The 18,884-nt window shown below is 28.3% G+C and overlaps 1 protein-coding gene across 2 annotated transcripts; it reads left to right on the forward strand.

Moving 5' to 3' along the window:
- Nucleotides 1-7,410: 7,410 nt before the first annotated feature.
- LOC107439766 (protein max) lies at nt 7,411-18,764 on the forward strand. Of its 2 annotated transcripts, none has more exons than XM_016052466.5 (4): nt 7,411-7,625; nt 7,892-8,005; nt 13,472-13,595; nt 15,659-18,764. In XM_016052466.5, the coding sequence occupies exons 1-4, from the start codon at nt 7,587-7,589 to the stop codon at nt 15,838-15,840; spliced, it is 459 nt and encodes a 152-aa protein (XP_015907952.3). In that variant the 5' UTR covers nt 7,411-7,586; the 3' UTR covers nt 15,841-18,764. The 2 variants fall into 2 exon arrangements, with proteins under 2 accessions (XP_015907952.3, XP_015907960.3); XM_016052474.5 differs by having other exon boundaries at nt 7,433-7,625; nt 7,892-7,999; nt 15,659-16,168.
- The last annotated feature ends 120 nt before the right edge of the window (nt 18,765-18,884 follow it).

The following is an 18,884-nucleotide window of genomic DNA, read 5'->3' on the forward strand; positions in this document are numbered from 1 at the left end:
TAGTCTTGCCAAGGCAGGTGCAGCTGAGGCCATCACTGCGCCTCCAGTGTCTCTTACATCCTCAGTCTTCTCCATTGCTAAAGCCAAAAATCAATCAGCATGGCTCACTCCACCCAGTCACAATTGGTACCAGGGTACCAGACCGGGTAGCTGTTTGACAGCTGACAAAGACCGTCAGTCTCAAACCGCCATCACACGTCTCCTCTGTGGACACCTGAAATCACTGAGGTACTCTGGAGGAGAAAAGTGCTTTGCCCACTGTGCCAAGTGCTCTTCGGCCCAGGCATCCCCTGAACATCTACTGGACTGCCTCGGTCTTTTAAAACAAGACCTAATTGAAAGACCCTTACTTGTTTTAGACTTTTTGAAGGTGAACAATCTCATGGACCTTGTCTAGCTAGGCTAGAAATGGGGATTTGAAAGAAGAAAGAAGAAGACAAAATCAGACACAAAAGCGTACTTTCTTTGAATAAACATATTTTTTTTATATATATATTTGAATTCTTGATCTTCAAAATTAGCCGCAATCTGGAAATAGTGGCCCTTATAATTTTTTCAGGAGAGCGGATGAAAGTTTGAACTCCTTAATGTTAATTTCAGTTTTTGCATTTTTAGTCAGATTTTTAAAACTAATTAAGCAATTTAAAAATTTTAAAAAAAGTGCTCCTACTCATGAAACCCATTTACTCAAAGATAATTTCATGAAAACAATAATTATTTGTTATTATTTTATTTAATTTTGTGTGAAAAAATTTTAAATTACGGTGCATAAATTTTTTATACCATATAACTAAATTGTATTATAGCAAAATCTTAAGTTTAAACTGTTTTTATTTAGTAGAAGCTAAAAAAAATTTAAATTAATTATTTTTTAAAAATAATGTGGCGACAATATATAAATATTTAAATGTGGTTAACATCCAAGGAACTTGACTTAAGCTCGCGTAGCGTAAAATTTCATTCATATATGTTTCGCTGATAGCTGATTGTTAATCTTTATTTATTTATTTCTTATTTTTAAATACGATGTTACTTTTTAAGTCGTCCGAAAATTTATTCTTAATTTAGCATAGAAATTTGAATAAAACAAAACACTAAATTCAACGAACGTATTTCACAGGACTATTTAAGTATTTATTTTTTATTTTTCAAAATTTCGTTCTTTACGCTACCAAATAGATTATTTATTTTCAATAATATAATAATTTATTTTCTTAGTATTTTGATTTACGTTTTTCTTTAAATTAAACTCTCGTTATTAAACTATTGCCAAGTTTAAAAATAATAAAAGAATAAGAAAGTTAATAAAAGAAAGTTTAGAATTATTGATAATTAAACTTGTCAAGAAATTTAAAAAAATTTGCTTAGAATACTATGACTATTTGCTTAGAATACTGTTTTTTTTTCTTTCCCAAAAAATGAAGATAAGTTATTGATTGTTTTTTTTTATTGTTTCTTATTTATTGGTGTAGTGAGAAGAAAATGCATATACATACAATGCAAAGAATACAACTTGTTGCGTTGTTTTACAAATGGACTAAAAATGAAAATACCATTTTATTTTGACGTTCAGTAGTTATTCTTTCCCCCTCCGCTTTAAAAAATTTGCCCTTTTGAAAAAGATAGTGCTGAAGAAATCTGCTTAAAAAGTTGTAAATATTTCTCAACTTAAGTACAGTTCTCAAAAAATTGTTATATCAGAAAAATGCTCGATATGCCTTATTTTGTTAAAATAGCAAGCACTAAAAATAGAAAATTATGAAAAATCTTCCAAAATCGTGCTGTTTTTGGAATCATCCTTTTAAAAAACTGTCCTTTTTTCATAAATTTTGTAAAAATTAATTTTATTTTCTCTCATTTGTTGAATTCAATTTTAGTTCTTAAAAAAACATATTTTTATACATATGATTTGACTAATTAAGATTTAACAATAACTTACATGCCAAATGAGTCCATCTTGGTAAGCGAGATTGTATCGTAAATTGAATCATATAATATCGTGTAACAATTTTTAAGGGTTGGCGAGTGTCAAAGAGTTATTAATGGGTCGGAAGCAGAGCCGGATTACAGTGGTGGCCAAAAGTGTGGACACATTTTGAAAGTTTAATGTTTTTCAACTTTGTGTTCTTGTAGAATATATTAATTTTCACTTAAATACAAACGTTTATATATCAAATTGAAGGTAATTTAATGTAGAATTTAATAATAAATACCGTATTACAATATCTGTATTACAAAAATGGTTATGCAACAAATAGTCAGATCTATCTTAGAATTGCATTTTTTTAAAGTGATGCTTACACAATCAATACTTAGTAGGATAACCCTTATTTTTTAAGACAGCTTCACAGCGTCTTTTCATCGAGTGAACGAGTGTTTGGAGTTCATCTTTTGTAATCACATGGTGCCAAGAATCAATTATAGCTTCAATAAGTTGTCTTTTATTGGATGGACGTTTTTTTCGTACATGAATTTTCAAACATCGCCACAAATTTTCAATTGGATTGAGATCAGGGCTGTTTCCTGGCCATGGTAATATATCTATGCCCTTATTTTGAAAGCTTGCCTTGCATACTTTTGCTGTGTGGCATGGAGCTGAATCCTGCTGAAAAATAAATAGTGCGTTGTTGGAGAAGAGATCCCTGATGGAAGGTATCAATTTTGGTTTCAGGGCAGTTTCGATGTATTTTTTGGCATTCAGGATCCCATCAATCACTTGAATTCGGCCCACACCATCTGCAGACGTACATGCCAAAATCATGACATTTGTTGGATTTTTTGTATTTGCTTCAATGCAATCAAGATGAAGCGCTTGGCTTACTCTACGTCTCACGTATTTTCTACCATCACTTCCAAAGAGCGATATTTTACTCTCATCATTCCAGATTACTTGATTTCATTGATTTTCTGACCATTTAATGTGTTCTTTTTCCGACTTAACTCGTTTTTCGCGTTGCTTTTGATTTAAATATGGTTTTTTCCTGGGAATTCTAGCTTGTAGTCCAAATCCTGATAACCTTCTTCTTATTGTTTTTGAACTTACTGCAATACCAGCTGCATTCATTTCACATCTAATGGCATCTGATGACATTTTTCTATCTTGAAGGCATAGCCATTTAATTTTTCTATCGGTAGTAGCACTTGTGAATATTTTTCGGCCTGATTTGACATCCTGAATGCCAAAGAATACATCGAAACTGTCCTGAAACCAAAATTGATACCTTCCATCAGGGATCTCTTCCCCAACAACGCACCATTTATTTTTCAGCAGGATTCAGCTCCATGCCACACAGCAAAAGTATGCAAAGCATGCTTTCAAAATAAAGGCATAGATATATTACCATGGCCAGGAAACAGCCCTGATCTCAATCCAATTGAAAATTTGTGGCGACGTTTGAAAATTCTTGTACGAAAAAAACGTCCATCCAATAAAAGACAACTAAGTGAAGCTATAATTGATTCTTGGCACCATGTGATTACGAAAGATGAACTCCAAACACTCGTTCACTCGATGAAAAGACGCTGTGAAGCAGTCTTAAAAAATAAGGGTTATCCTACCAAGTATTGATGTGTAAGTATCACTTTAAAAAAATACAAATCTAAGATAGATCTTACTATTAATTGCATAACTTTTTTTGTAATACAGATATTGTAATACTGTATTTATTATCAAATTCTACATTAAATTACCTTCAATTTGATATATAAACGTTTATATTTAAGTGAAAATTAATATATTCTACAAGCACACAAAGTTGAAAAACATGAAACTTTCAAAAAGTGTCCACACTTTTGGCCACCACTGTATAGTACCTTTCGTAGGCCCTAAGCATAGCCGTTTTTGGGCCCTCCCCTTCTTCCCCCACTTCACCCCTCTTTTCAATGATATGCTAAAATTTTCTTGCATATTTTTTTTAAACATTTTTATTAATATGGATTTTAATTCACAAATTTGTTTATCGAACTTTATCTGCAATACCGACATACTGCCGATATTGCAGTTGATATCGATAATACCATTATCATTAGTTCGATCGATAACTATGTAAACACTTCACGTCAACAATACTACAACAAACCAGCAAAGAAAACAGTGAAATTGATAGTGAGATTAATTACAAGAAATATTTACGCCATTTTAGATGTATTAATTTCAGAAATGACTAAAAGGCGTAAAGCTTACAGTGATTTGTACGATAATTTCGGTTTTCTTGTTCACAAAAATTTGTCAGAATCTGAGATTAAAGTAAAAGCGCAAAATTTGGTAAAAATTTACTCATCCGATTTAGAGGAAAAATTTGTAAATGAATTTTTACTATTTTCAAATTTGTATGAACATAAATCTTTACAATAAATGTTGAAGGCTCAACTTAAAGATAAACTTGTGAATACTTTTCCTAACGTTCGCATTGCATTAAGAATATGTTTGTCGATTCTTGGATCAAATGCAGAAGGAGAAAGATCCTTCTCCAGATTAAAATTAATAAAAAATTATTTGCGTTCAACAATGAATCAAGATCGTTTGGCATCGCTCGCACTTATGTCTATTGAATACGACATTTTGCGTAGTTTGGAATTCGACAGCATAATACAAGATTTCGTTGAATCCAAGAATCGCAAAAAAGTAATATATTAGATCATAAGATTCTGCAAAATAATTTATTACCGAAAAATATTATATTTTTATTTGTATCTTCATAATTTTGTGCAAAATACACTTGTTGTTTTTAAAGTTAAATTATTTTTGTCAATAAATTTTTTTTCCCCCAAGTTTTTCGTAGGCCCCTGAATTTCGTAGGCACGTGCCTAGTGTGCCTATAGGTTAATCCGGCCCTGGTCGGAACCCATTAATAATCATGATTTAACTTAGAAAATGGAGCGTTCTCTTATGATATTATTAACAATTCGTTTGAAGAAATTTGATTGTGAAAAAAAAAAGGCTGGGTTGTTAATTTAAATATCCAACGTGTGTAATTGGAAACACTCGAAGAGCACTCCATTAAGCTACAGTGATACACTAAGAATATTAATTTGCGGAACTTTACCTTTTAGCTGGTCCGTTAAATTATACGGTAAATGGAAACTAAATTATTATTATTTTTTTTGATTGTGTAGTTGGGAAGATACTTACCAAGAGAAAAAAAAAGGCTTCGAATTATTTTGAAAATGTTTCATGTGTTGAATGAAATATTTAATATTAAGAATTATTTTCTTGGTGTATGTATGTGGTTAAAATTAATAAAATAAGATAAATAATGATTTTAAAAAAGAGCCTTTAAAAATTATGACAATAGTTATCAGAAAAACATAATTCTTTATTCTTGAATTTAGTTATTTTATTTAGAATTTAAAGGCTTGATGAAAAATACATATGAAATTTTTGTAAGTGCACATCCTTTTCATAATTTATTCAGCATATTGTTATTGAAATATATATATTAAATTCTACTACTTTTTTTTCATTCGTATTTAAACTAAAGAAGTTCATATAAATAACCTAAATATCAAATAAATTTTTGATTGGATATAAATATTGTTATTACTGGTTAAAAATATCACATCTCTCGGAACCTCTGTCCGTCTTTTGGGGAACACTGGCGGAACACCTTTTGGGAAGCGTTGATCTAGATATATGTGATATTGAATCCTCTGGGCCTTGTACCTGATTTTAAAAAGAAAGGAGGTAATTGCGAAAATATAAAACAAAGAATAATTAAAGCAAGAATAAGTTTTAATTGGCAACATAAATTTTGAAAGGGACCAAATGAAATAAATACAAAAATAGCAGTTTACAAAGCTATTATCTAAGCAGTGATACTATATAATGCTGAAACATGAAACCAGAGCGAAGTTTAAAAACAACAAAAATTAGAAATCTTTCAACACAAATGCTGAAGATTTTTTTTTGAACTTCCAGGACTTGAGTGGTAGTAGGGCTTTATTTGCGACGCATTAGAGTTGCACAAAGGGCTATTGGCGACGATCTAGGAAACACATCCGAGGACATGCCATCTCATTTCTGATCCTCCGTAGATCGGATTGTTACCTACAGTTTTACGAGGACCGATACTGCGCACCCTCGGTCTCTTCGCAGGCTGATCAAAGTGGTCACCCATCCGCTAACTGACCGTTGCCAGTGACGCTTAATTTTAAAGATCTATGGGGAACCGAGTCTTTACAGTGAAATGAAAATGTTTTGGAAAAGAAAAATGCTTAAATTAAAGCATTGAGGAAAAGGTATCAAAACTGAGATGAAGCTGACTTGATCGTGTTCACAGAACTTTCAAAGAAAAATTCGCATCTGGTTTGCTTACAGAGACAGGGCTCCAGATGAAAAAGAAGCAAGAGAGAACTTTAGATTTATCTTAAATATAATACTATTATAATTTATTGTGATGAGTTGTATAATTACAAATAAGTTTATGAATGATGTTTCTCTCTTAGTAATTTTCTTAACAGTCTCCTTTTTATCTATTTATTTTTTTTTAACATTAAAATTTACGAATATATACCCGGTTTTTCTCTAATTTGCATAATTATTTTCGAATATCTGAAAAATTTGTAAAATAGAATTTTAATTTGTTTATCTACATAAAAGTAACACAGTATTAAAAACTTTCGTAAAATGATTTTTTTTGTATATACTCCAAATTTAAACTAAAATTTAAAAAAATAATAATAATAATAATTACGTTTTACGCACAAATCAAATTATTCTGCGAAAAAAATTGCATATTGATTTGAGTAGCACTCTCTGTAATGAGAATATATGATTTGTAAAAATGGAATTTTAATTTGTTTATCTGCATATAAGTAATATAGTATTAAAAAAAAGTTTATTAAAATGATTTTCTTATATTTATACTCCAAATTTTAATTGCAATTAGAAAAAACATTCATACACTGAGCAAATCAAATTATGCTACAAAAAAAAAACAGCACATTTAGCAATTTAATTTGAGTAGTATGTTATTAGAATGGAAACTAAATAAAAATAACCTTAAATATTTTTTGAAAGAATAAGATGATTGAGAAAACGAAACTAGAAATCAAAGATGCCTTGAAACTGAATAAATTCGAGAAGTTGAAGCTAGTGGTCTGCCAGAAAAAATGTTTTCAGTTTTTAAAATATATGTTCAATTCTATATTATAAATCAACACTTTTTAAACGGGAAAAACTGAAGTTTCAGTTTTAATTTGTAAAATGCACTCTTGTGCATTTTCCCATATTTATCTCCTTTAAAAGTTCCCAATCTTTTCCTTATTTTCTTGTCAGGGGCGCCTTTTAATGAAATTTGTATTTTTCTAATGAAATTATAAATTATCAATTGAATTTGAGGTGATTTTCGTAAAATTAGTCTATTTACGTGACTTGGTTTGACGGAAGAAGAAGAAGAGTACGATGACAATATACCATGACGCATGACGCACGTGGGGACATACGTGACCGCGTGGCTCTTGTTGTGGTAGACGCCATTATTCACATCCTGTGTATTGGCTATATTGATATGGAATTGTTACTTTCAAAATTACAGTTTGTAAAAAATTTATAGACACTCAGATCGCATTTAAAATTAAATACAATCATGAGCGAAGATGAAAAAGCTGAGGATTACGAGTTTGATGTACGTGATTCATAAAATTAAGGCAGTTTTAAGATATAACGACAATCGTTCAATTTTTATAAATTTAAATATCTTCAGATTTAAAAATTTATTATTTTATTTTTATGTTGACTTAACAGCTTTTAGTTTATATTGTAGTTTGATTCTTTTTTACTTTAACCTAATTTTTTTTCCTTAAATGCACTAAAGAAAATGGTTTGTTTACATTTTGATAGATATAATATGATTTTATTGTTTTCATTCATTTTTTTTTTATTTATTGGTAGGTTGACAAAAGAGCTCATCACAATGCACTGGAAAGAAAACGCCGTGATCATATTAAAGATAGTTTCAGCAGTTTGAGAGAAGCTTTACCATCATTCCAAAACGACAAAGTGCGGGTAAAATAGTTTGGAATTATTAATTGTTTTTCTAGCTACGTTAAGTAAGATCGTAGATTTTTCGCGCAATCTAAATTTAAAATTTCAGTAGCTTAATAATAACTTCCAAGTAATTTGATTCTAAACCTTGACCTGATATTTCAATGTCGCAATGCTCTGGATTCTGCCCAGGTACGCGGGCATTCTAAAATAGGAATTTTTTTGAACATCTTTGTTAATAGTTTGCTGTTATAATATAATATATGTTATACACCGTGTTTGGCAAATCTCGTTACGGAAATATTCTCTCGTGTTTAAAATTAAACTGGTTTCTAAGTGTTGGGATAACACTAAAAAAATTCTAACTTCAATTTGGATATTTTTATAATTGAAATTATATACATATAATTTTGCGTTTTATTCTTAAGTAGTTGTATCTTAAAATTCAAAATCTATCTGATAAATTGAAATTTTTTAACTAGGAAAAAATAGTTTTTAAAATAGAAATATGGTTTATTTACATTAAAGAAGAAGAAAAAAATACCTAAACTTAATATTTTGAATTTGTTATTTTTTTGCTCATTATGATTAATTAAAAATCCAAATTTAAAATATATTGATGCAAATTAATTAGCTAACTTACTAGTACTCAACATTTTTTGGTTTTGTTTATCCAATCTTGATTAAAATCATGTTTTTTCTAGTTTACTTTTTTAATATTTTTTACGAAATGAAATTTTAAAAAATCACCATATTTTTTCTGTTAAGAAAACTCTTTCAAAAAAAAAAAAAAAAAATTCTGCCGCATGTCAAAATTGTAACAACTTTTTATTTATGCACTATTTATTTCTATCATTATAATTAATTTTAAGTAATATGAAAATATGTTAAATATATTAGTGTATGTTTTTTATTTCTAATGGCAGATTATGAACAGTTAACAGCAGAAAGCAATAAAAAGCAAGAACACAGAGTACAACAAAGAATGCTAAAACAGAGTTCATTAAAAAATATGTGTATAAAAATTTATATTTTATGTATAATATGTATGGAAAAAAAACAATTAAAAAATATTTTTATGCATATAAAATATTATATGTATAAAAATATATATAAATTTTTTTTTCAGACGACATGAACTATTAACAATCCAAATTTATTATAAATTAATTCAAAGTCTTTATTTAATTATAATAAGTATTCATCACTTTTCTCAATTGTTTTTTTTTATTAAAAAAAATATTTGTTGAATTCGTATTAATTTAATCTGCTAATGTTATTTGGGTACTTTTTCTATTTTGTCGGCAAAGGTGATGAAGTCCTAAATGCAGAGTGCAACTATATTTACCCGTTTTTTTTATTTTTAAAGTAAATAAAATAGCCGAAATTGCTTGTACGGCGAAATGGAAAAGTACCGTTATTAGATAGGGCTGTTTTCAGATTATTTTAATTATTTAGCTGAAAACTACAATTTTAATTGAATTTTTTCTGAACTTGTAAGTCAGGTTTACTGGTTAATCATTATACAACTTTATTCATCATTAACCTTAAAAATTATCAAAAATGAAGAAAGGATTTTTAAATTAAAGGCAGGGATAAAAATTAAGAAAAGTTTAGTTACTGATCTTTGGACCACTGAATGAAGGATTACTGTTTGCACATGTGTCCAAACTGTGCATTTTCATTAGTTCACTTGTCTCTATTAGATTTTTGTGAGAAAAAAAAGGTTAATAAAATGAATTTAATTTATAAATTCATTTTAATATAAATTACATTACAGAGACTATTTAATATGTACAATTATAGTGAATTAGGTTATTTTGTGCCAATAGCCAAAAATAAGAAACTGGAAAATAAAAAACCAAAACTTCTCTTCCTGATATTCCTGCATTTTTATTTATTTATTTATATATATATATATTTCTTACAAAGCATTATGACTCCTATATAATATAATGAAGGCTCGATATAACTAGTATATGGAATACTAGTATTTGGAAATTAAGCTACACACTTCGAAATAATGCACCTTTTGTTACTGCCTATATCTCATCATGACAGCTCACTATTGAATTTAATATTGAGGTTAACAGCTATTGCACTTTAATTTTTTCTTTGCATCTTGTAAAAATTTATATTTTAGTTGCTAGATAGCTTGAATTTTAGTGAAGTTTAGTGTGTGGGAGAGAATATTGTACTTGGAGGGACCTTCACATTTTAGCACCAAATATGTGTATTTGCGTATACAAACCCTCTACAATGATAATATTATTTGTGAATATAATGGACTCTTATTGTAGTTTGTTATTGAACAAAATTATAATAAGTCAATTTATATTCAGATATTTTTGTCGGTTGTTTTTTATTTTTTTATTACCTAATTTTGTATTGTACTTGTAGCTATTATTTTAGCTCATAAAATAATGAAATCATGTTTAAATAAGTATGTTTTTTGACTAAATATATAAAATAATCGATGGTTGGATACATTATATTTTTTCCTATGATCAGTTTTTATTTCTTCTATCGATAGTTCTGATTTTCCTGATTAGAAAAAAAAATTTGTCCTGATTTTTACCTTATTGTCCTGTTATTCCTAATTTTGTGTGTGTTCAGAATGTCTCATTTTAATACCATTTATGTCTTTTTTTTAAAAAAAAAATTTTGAAAATTGAAAATTCAAAGCTTTAGATCCAAAATCTTTTTATATTAACTAAAAATGGTAGTAGAAATCACAAAATTCAATAGTTTCAATTTAGTAGGGACCATCAACTAATAATATGGATACTCCCCCCAGGTTACGTGCTTTTTTTTAGAGAATTCAATCGTTCTATTAAAAAGAATGATAAATTTTTTTATTATCAAATTTTTTATGGTAGTGAATTCAAGAGTTATTTGTTCCCTTTAGCATTTTTTAGCAAATGCGGTAATATATCTTGTAGTATGAAGTTTCATAGTTTCACGATTATAGAATCATTTGATTTTAAAAATAATAGATTTCAATTAACAATACTGTACTCAAGTCATAGAATTTTTATATAATAAATTAAGAGATTATTGACTAAAATTATTTCTGTACTAAAATATTAAATGGAATATAAAAATGATTTATTGCGTTTTCATTTCTATGGTAATGAACCCTTACTTTAAAACTGTTTAATTAAGGAACAGTTGAATTCGATTGCTAATTTTAATTTCACGAAGAAATATTAAATTATAAGGAAATATTAATGGCAATAGTATAAGGAAATATTAAATAATTGATACTAGATTGTTTTTAATATAACAAAGAAATATTAAATGATAAGCAAATATTAATGACAATAGTATTAGCAAATATTAAATAATTGATACTAGATTGCTTTTAATATTTATGTTCTGATGAATAAATTTACCCAATTTTTGGAATTTTGAAGAAAAATTTAATCAATTAAGTACACATGCAAGGTGAAATATATTTTTTTTCAAATTTAATTTTAATAATTGAATGGCAAAATAAAATTTATCAGTATTTTAAGTACTCTCAGTAGAGTTTTTAAAGTTCCAATTGCTCTTTTTTTTAAAAAATATATATAAAGTTAATTATTGTAATTATATTATAAAGTTAATTATTATACCTCCAAAAGTCTGCTTGCTTGAGCGTTCTGGTTATTCGGGATTTTTTTCGGCATTTGTGTGCAGTTGCAAGTTACAATTAGTGTTATGGTATACAATGATTTAATATAGTGTATTAGTTTATATAAATGATATTATTAATAAATGTATGTTTTGAAATATTGAAATCTAACACATTTATTAGTTCACTAAGATTTTATGATAAAAAAATATGCCTTATATTCTTTTAAAAAAAAAAAATTTACAATTAAAATTTTGGAGATAGCTAACATCGTATCACTTGTCCAGTGTTTAGTTACTTGTTCTTAGATGTGTGTATATATATTTATATATACTTTGTTCACATATTATCCGATAATTCCTATTATTAGCTATAATATAGAAATATTATGCATTCCACTCTACTCAGTTTATAAGTTTCAGTTTTTGTGTGATTATTCTTTTTTTGCTATCTTCTATAACTGTTATTTTATACAATAAAGTGAAGAATTTTCGCTTGCGATAATCGCTCATATTTTGATTATTCATTTACTAAAGTTCTTATTCAGACATCTACTCTTCCAATGTCTAGAACTTGAAGAAGAAAAAGTGAAATCTCTCAACAACTAGTCGCCGCATGTCCACATTATTTCTTTCTTGCAAGTGTTGGCAATTTTTATGAACTGCTTAAATTAAAATCTAACTGATGCATCAAGAAATACTGCCCATAGTGTATGTAAGAACAAGATTCCGCAGTCCACACATGAAAGATGCACCTTATCCATAATTACGGAATTAAACTGTTCAAAGATTTCTGTATGAATTCTTAAAAATTTTAATAGACAAAGACTCCTGTGATTCTTGCTGACCACCTTGGAAAATGCAGCTGAACTGTCAGATCTATGATTGATTATTGTATGAATGTTTTGAAATTGCTAACAACTATGATGTGATGATTTATGTACAAAAATAGTCTTAGTAATTATCAGTTAAAATTATTGTAGACAAGAGATACACATTGATAATGCAAAATTTATGTTAGCCTTTGTTCAAAAATATTTGTTTTGAAGTTTTCCTTTGTGCTAGTTCTATGGAAGACGTTTGGTATCATAAACATATGGTCATTATTCGGGGGTTGCCGTTGTTAAAGGCAGTCATTAACTGAGATTTTACTGTATAAATTTTGCGTCATACAGCTAGAAATTCTTGGTTGTCAATTCTTCAGATTCTCATTCTTTTGATGTAGATTTTATAAATTTGTTATGAAATAGTTTATATAAAAAGAATGCATCATTAAATAATATATTAATTTGTGTAGAAATTTATAAAAAGTACATGGTATCATTATTTTATAAATATTATTAAAGTAGCAAAACTGTTAAAAGTTTTTCATATTGAATGACAAACTTTAATAATTAATACATATAATTAGCTACAAAACAAATTTATAAATTTTTTGAATATTTCAAAACCAGGAAAATGTTTAGATTAAATTTAAAGGAGTTGGAAGTAGTTTTTAAATTTCTAATATATAAAATTCATTATAGCTTCAAATCTTTTAAGCAAACTGAATTCCAATTCTACTAAGTGGCTTGCACAGAGTTTTGCTGGAGGTCTTCCGCATAGGAAAAATGTAATTTAAGAGTAAAATATTAATGTAAAATATTACTTAGTTTTTGGAAATTTTGACAATCTTTACATGATCAGTAGCATCATTTTCGGATACTGAACGTAATTGTGTTTTGTATTAATTTTCTTTATATTTTACCCTTGTTTAAATTTCTTTACAAAATCCACTTTCCTTTATTCAACACAAGCCAAGTTTATAACATTCCAGAGTTTGTATTTTTATTAGATGCTTCTTTTACTCATTTGACCTATATTTTTTTTCAGGCTTCAAGAGCACAAATTTTAAAGAAAGCTGCTGATTATATACAAAATATGCGAAGAAAAAATATATCCCACCAAAATGATATTGATGATTTAAAAAGGCAAAATAAAAACCTGGAAGATCAAAGTAAATATTCATGATTATTAATAGTAAATTCCATTGCTGAGTTTTGTTGATATTGAGTAACATTGTTTGGGGTACACTCAAAAATTGTGACCCAAACAAAATTAAATATAAAAAGTGTAACTAAAAAAAAAAAAAAAAATATGAAATTATTTTTATTGTACCTTTTAATTTAATTTAAATGGTACAGTTTTCTTATTAAACAGTATCAATAAATTACCTTTCTACTGAAAAACACTGCATAACATTAATCTTAAAAAAAGTATCTTGTTTGACGTTTTGTATTGTAAATAAATGTTAGTAGAATGGCTAATATGATAACTAGATTTTAACTTTTGTTATTTATTTGTTGAATCCGGGCAAGGATTAGTTATGCTACAATATTTTTGAAAATCTATGCTTCTAATATCCATGCTATTTTCTTTCTTTTAATTTGTGTTAAATTTTAAATTAGAAGCAAGTTTCAAAAATTAGCATGCCGTAACAATATTGGGTACTTACATACTAACGCCACCGCAGCAGAAGTTGCGCTAATCCGCCAATTAAGAGCAATCCTGTTGTTCGTACGCAGTTATCTTTTGGGTTCCTTGTTGTTTGCTGATTTTTGACGCAATTTTTTAGTGCTATGAAAATGCGTCTTTGGGATTTGCCAAAAACAGAGCAAGATGCAATTTTATTTTTTCAGGAGCGAAATATTTTTCCACAAAAACGAAAAGGTACCAATTCCAATGACATGAAACTTTATTTTGGTAAACGTATGTTATGGAAATGTAATTTAAGACAGTGTGATCAGTCAGTGGGACTTAGAAAAGACAACTGGTTTGAGGGAAACAGAATTCTATTTTGTTCAGCTTTGAGATTCATATACTGCTGGTGCGAGGAGTTGACGTCGATTAAATTTTTTGAAAAGCAAATTGATTTATCGGATAAAACTGCTATAGATTGGGCCAATTGCACGCGAGAATTATGTGTCATGGAGAATAAACTGAACAAGAAGGTAGGTGGACCAGATTGCATTGGGGAAATTGATGAAAGTTTGTTTACTAAACGTAAAAATAAATGTGGTCGAGTATTGCACGAACAATTGGTGTTTGGTGGTATATGTAGAGAAACAAAAGATTCGTTTGTTGTCCTAATAGAACTGGCACTACCCTTCTTGATAAAATTATTGAAAACGTAGCAGATGGTAGCACAATTTATTCTGATAGTTGGAAAGGTTACCAAACAAAGAGAATAAAAGGATTCCTACAATACAATTTTATTGGTCCTGATACAGGAGTTCATACACAAACAGTTGAGAAAATTTGGGGCAAAGCTAAATGGAGGAACAAGAGACATAGGGGGACAGCGAGGCATCATTTGGAATCTTATTTATCAGAGTTCATATCGCGACAGCATCAGGTGAAAGAAAATCGAGACTGTTTTGAATCTAAGTTAAACTCTATATTGGCCCATTTTCCACCGAAATCCAATTGACTACTTTGATTTTAAATAAAGTGTTTTGATTTTAAATAAAATGTTTTATTTTATGATTTGTCGCAAAAGTTTTAGATGTAGATTGGCGACACTTAAAAACCGCCAAATATGTAGCTGCGGTGACGTTAATATATAAGTACCCAATATTGTGTCATGTTAAAGAATTGAAATTGAATTTTTTGAAAATTGTATTATTGTAAAAGCCCTTTTTGGGAGATTTGTATTTAACTGATGAAGGGTCTTTAATTTGACTTTCATGTCATTCTTGATTGATCCCTAATGACTAGGGTATTTTATTTAAATAATAAGCTAATAAATTTAATTAATCAAATATTTAACAATAACGAGAACAATAGAATCTAGAAAGAGAAGAAAAAAATTTCTATCTTTATCTGTAGCTTATTTTTTTCTTCAAAAGTGCATTTTGAAAATTTTGTTGCTTGTAGATTCATTTTATTATGCATCATTTAGCAATGTTTTCATTTTTCAACGTGTGTCATTTTTGATAATTTATTTCTACTAGTCCTGAAGTTTTTAATCTTAGAATTTATTACTGTAGTAATAATGTTTTTTTCTTTTGTATTTTAAAGTACGAATGTTGGAGAAGGCCAAAGCAACTGGTAATTATTCTAATGTCAATATCTTAGAAGTGCCCATTATTAATAGTACTAAAGCATCATTGTCCTCATATGAAGCAGACTCAGATTCCGAAGCAAGCTCAGATACCACAGAATCCACTGACGGTCACCGCAAAAGGCTCAAGACTGCTTGATGATGACTAAACTAATCTTTCCCAGTAAAAGAATTATGTGAAGGTATTTTCAAATTCTAAAGGAGAAAAAAAGAAGAGGAAAAAAAAACGTCCGTGTGTTTAGTCACTAAAGTGTGTTCTGTAATGAAATGTTCGGGTCTCTTTAAAGGATCTCATGTTATGTGATAGTAGTGTTCTTTTATTTTTTTCAATCCACAAAGATAAGTTTAATAGAAAGAAGACTTTTCAAGAAATGTATTAATGTATAGACTAGACTTTTAACTCAAGGTGCTCACACAGTTAACTTTAAAATTTTATTTCTTCTTCCATTAGCTTAGCAACAGTAAAAGTAAGAGTGCATTTGCATAAAGTTAAAAAAAAATAATTTTGATAAACGCAATTCTGCATCATATTTTCCGAAAACTTAAGCTCAAATCCAGGTATTAAACATCTTGTTTTACAATAATACTTTATTAATATCTTAGGAGTAAAACATAAGATAAACTGTCTTGGAAAATTTTTCCAATAGTGAAAAGATGGCGAATGTTAGCTGCAATAGCGCAGTAGTTATGACATTGATCTGTTATAGTGAAGAACTGTCTTTTGTCCCATTTGGCAGTTTGAAGTCAACCTAGCTTACCTGGAATGTAAAGCCCACGGTGCTGCCTTCATTGCCACCATCACACTGTTAGTCTCCAATTTGTCAGTCTTAACCTCCATAACCCCTTGACTCATAACTAGTAATGCAAGTTTTTTTTGTGGTATGAATATCCTTATTGTATATGCCCATTTTAACTGTTGCATTGTTATTAATGGAAGAGAATAATTTTTTTCTAATGATCCCATTTGTATACATACTTAAAGTAAAGCAATATTCTGTCGGTTGTTTGATAACTATGATTTCTAGTTATATTTTAAAAGTTTGTTGTGAAAGTTTTACTTGGTAAATGAAGTCATCCTTTCTATAAGAGCCATTTATAATGATTATTGAATACAATTGCTGCTGTATTGTCTACTCATATTAATGTTACACACAATTTGCTTTAGTACATATATATATACTATATATATATTTTTTATGTTGTATAACAAGACTCAAATGTCTAAAATGATTTTTAAGGATATTTCAGCAGTATTTATGGATTACATAAAATTAGAAAGATTGTTAGCAAACATCAAGTACTGATAATGGACAAGTTTGAAGCTAATATTTATCATTGTTAAAGTTTTTTTAAGACTGTATTTTGAAAAAGAACTATCTAATGTGCAATTTTATGGATCGTTCAACGTGTTAAAAGTCATAACTTATAGTACCTGAATTTCTGTTGAATTAAGCTTTACAGATTGTTTATTATAGATCAAATGCTCTGATTAATGTATATTCAATGGTATTAAAATCTAGTCAAATATTAAATTTTAACATTTAAGTAATGAATTGCATTTGTTTCTGCTAAAATTATCAGTTGTTTGTTTTAACTTTATCTTCTTAATTATATTAACATGCCAATTAATTTCTTGTGATTGCTTGTTATGAAACAAACTTGCTAAACATTTGTGCTTTCATTTTGTATTATTGCTAATGAACAAATTTATACCAAAATAGTTGAAGTTTTTTTTTTTTTTAATTTAATTTTTTTAACTGATTAAGTTAATAATAGACTACATATTTAAAATTAAAAAGTCTTGATGTTATGAATTTTTTAATTCGATGCTATGGCTTCTGTGGTAATACTGTAGCTTCAGCAAGCTTAAAAACTCTTATGAGCCAGGATAAGTATTTAGTATTTCAATGGTACTTTTAGTTTGTTATTTAAACGTCATGTTTTCTTGAACTAGTTGTTTTGAATTAAATACATTATGTAGTAAAAAAAAGCCAGTTGCCCCCCTTTTATGAATAAGGTGTTTCAACACGATCTGAACATTTTGATGTGATATTACTTATTTATTAAAAAGTGATACTTGAACTATAAATGTCTGACTTGTAACCTTCGAGGGCTGTTTTAAACGATGACAGTCTCCATAACAAATGGCAACTAAAGAATTTTTGAAATTAATGGACCTTTCCTATACAAATACAATGTCCAACTTTTATTATTTTTAGGCTTTTCGTATTTCCCAATTCATTTTTTGAACTTATTTCTCTTTATTTATTGCTTATAAAAATTGAATATTAAGCTAAAACAATGTAATTACTTAATTTATATGAGACCTGAAACAAGTGTATAATGTCAGAAGAAATATGTTTCTCCCTCTTTATCTATAATACTATGAGCTTGCTTTCAAATATATGTTGTGGAACTAAGATAACTTAGTCGTTAAACCCTGAATTATAGGTGCATTGATAATCTGCTTTTTCCATTGTGTTATTTATCTTGTATATCATAAACAGGAGTTTCTGGAGTGTTACAAATTTGAATATACTTTTTTCAGGTTTTGTTTCAATGGGACTAGTTTCAGATCTCATATAAATGGTGTGTAATGCTCTCAAAATAATTATATCAACTTTTATTCCTTTGAGATAGTTTCTACTGTGTAACAACTATACAACATGAAAGTTGTGTAAATTCTACTTATAATAGAATCACAAATTAGTTAAACTCTTTATTGCAAAATAAGTTATCTGCCAACCCTTATTCATGTTTGTGCATTAAATACCTGCTTCTTTTACTTCTAGGATTTTTCCTAGTCCTCTATATGTGAACGCACACATTAAATGTTCTGTGTATTCGTCTGAAATATATGTCACATAGCTTTTAGCGCTTTAAATGTCTTGTGTATTTAAATTCTAGTACATTTCTTGAACAAGTACTATGTAGCTTTTTAATGTTAAACATTAATGTATTTTAAATTCTGATTTTTTATTAATGATGCATTCCAACTGCAAAGTAGATGTTTTAACTATTTAAATTTTGAACTTAAGCTCTAAAAAGCTGTTTACAACTTATTAGGTTTGCTTTTTCAGTGTGGTCGCTCCTTTTGGCAAAAGAAAAAAAAAATGGAATTCACAGGTCATTTGAGAATAACATTTAAAATTTCTTGGAGAAGTTATTAAAATTTTACAAGCA

This window comes from Parasteatoda tepidariorum, chromosome 5, assembly GCF_982258835.1.
Source record: "Parasteatoda tepidariorum strain Cologne lab strain chromosome 5, Ptep-v5.0, whole genome shotgun sequence".
Lineage (NCBI taxonomy): Eukaryota > Metazoa > Arthropoda > Arachnida > Araneae > Theridiidae > Parasteatoda > Parasteatoda tepidariorum.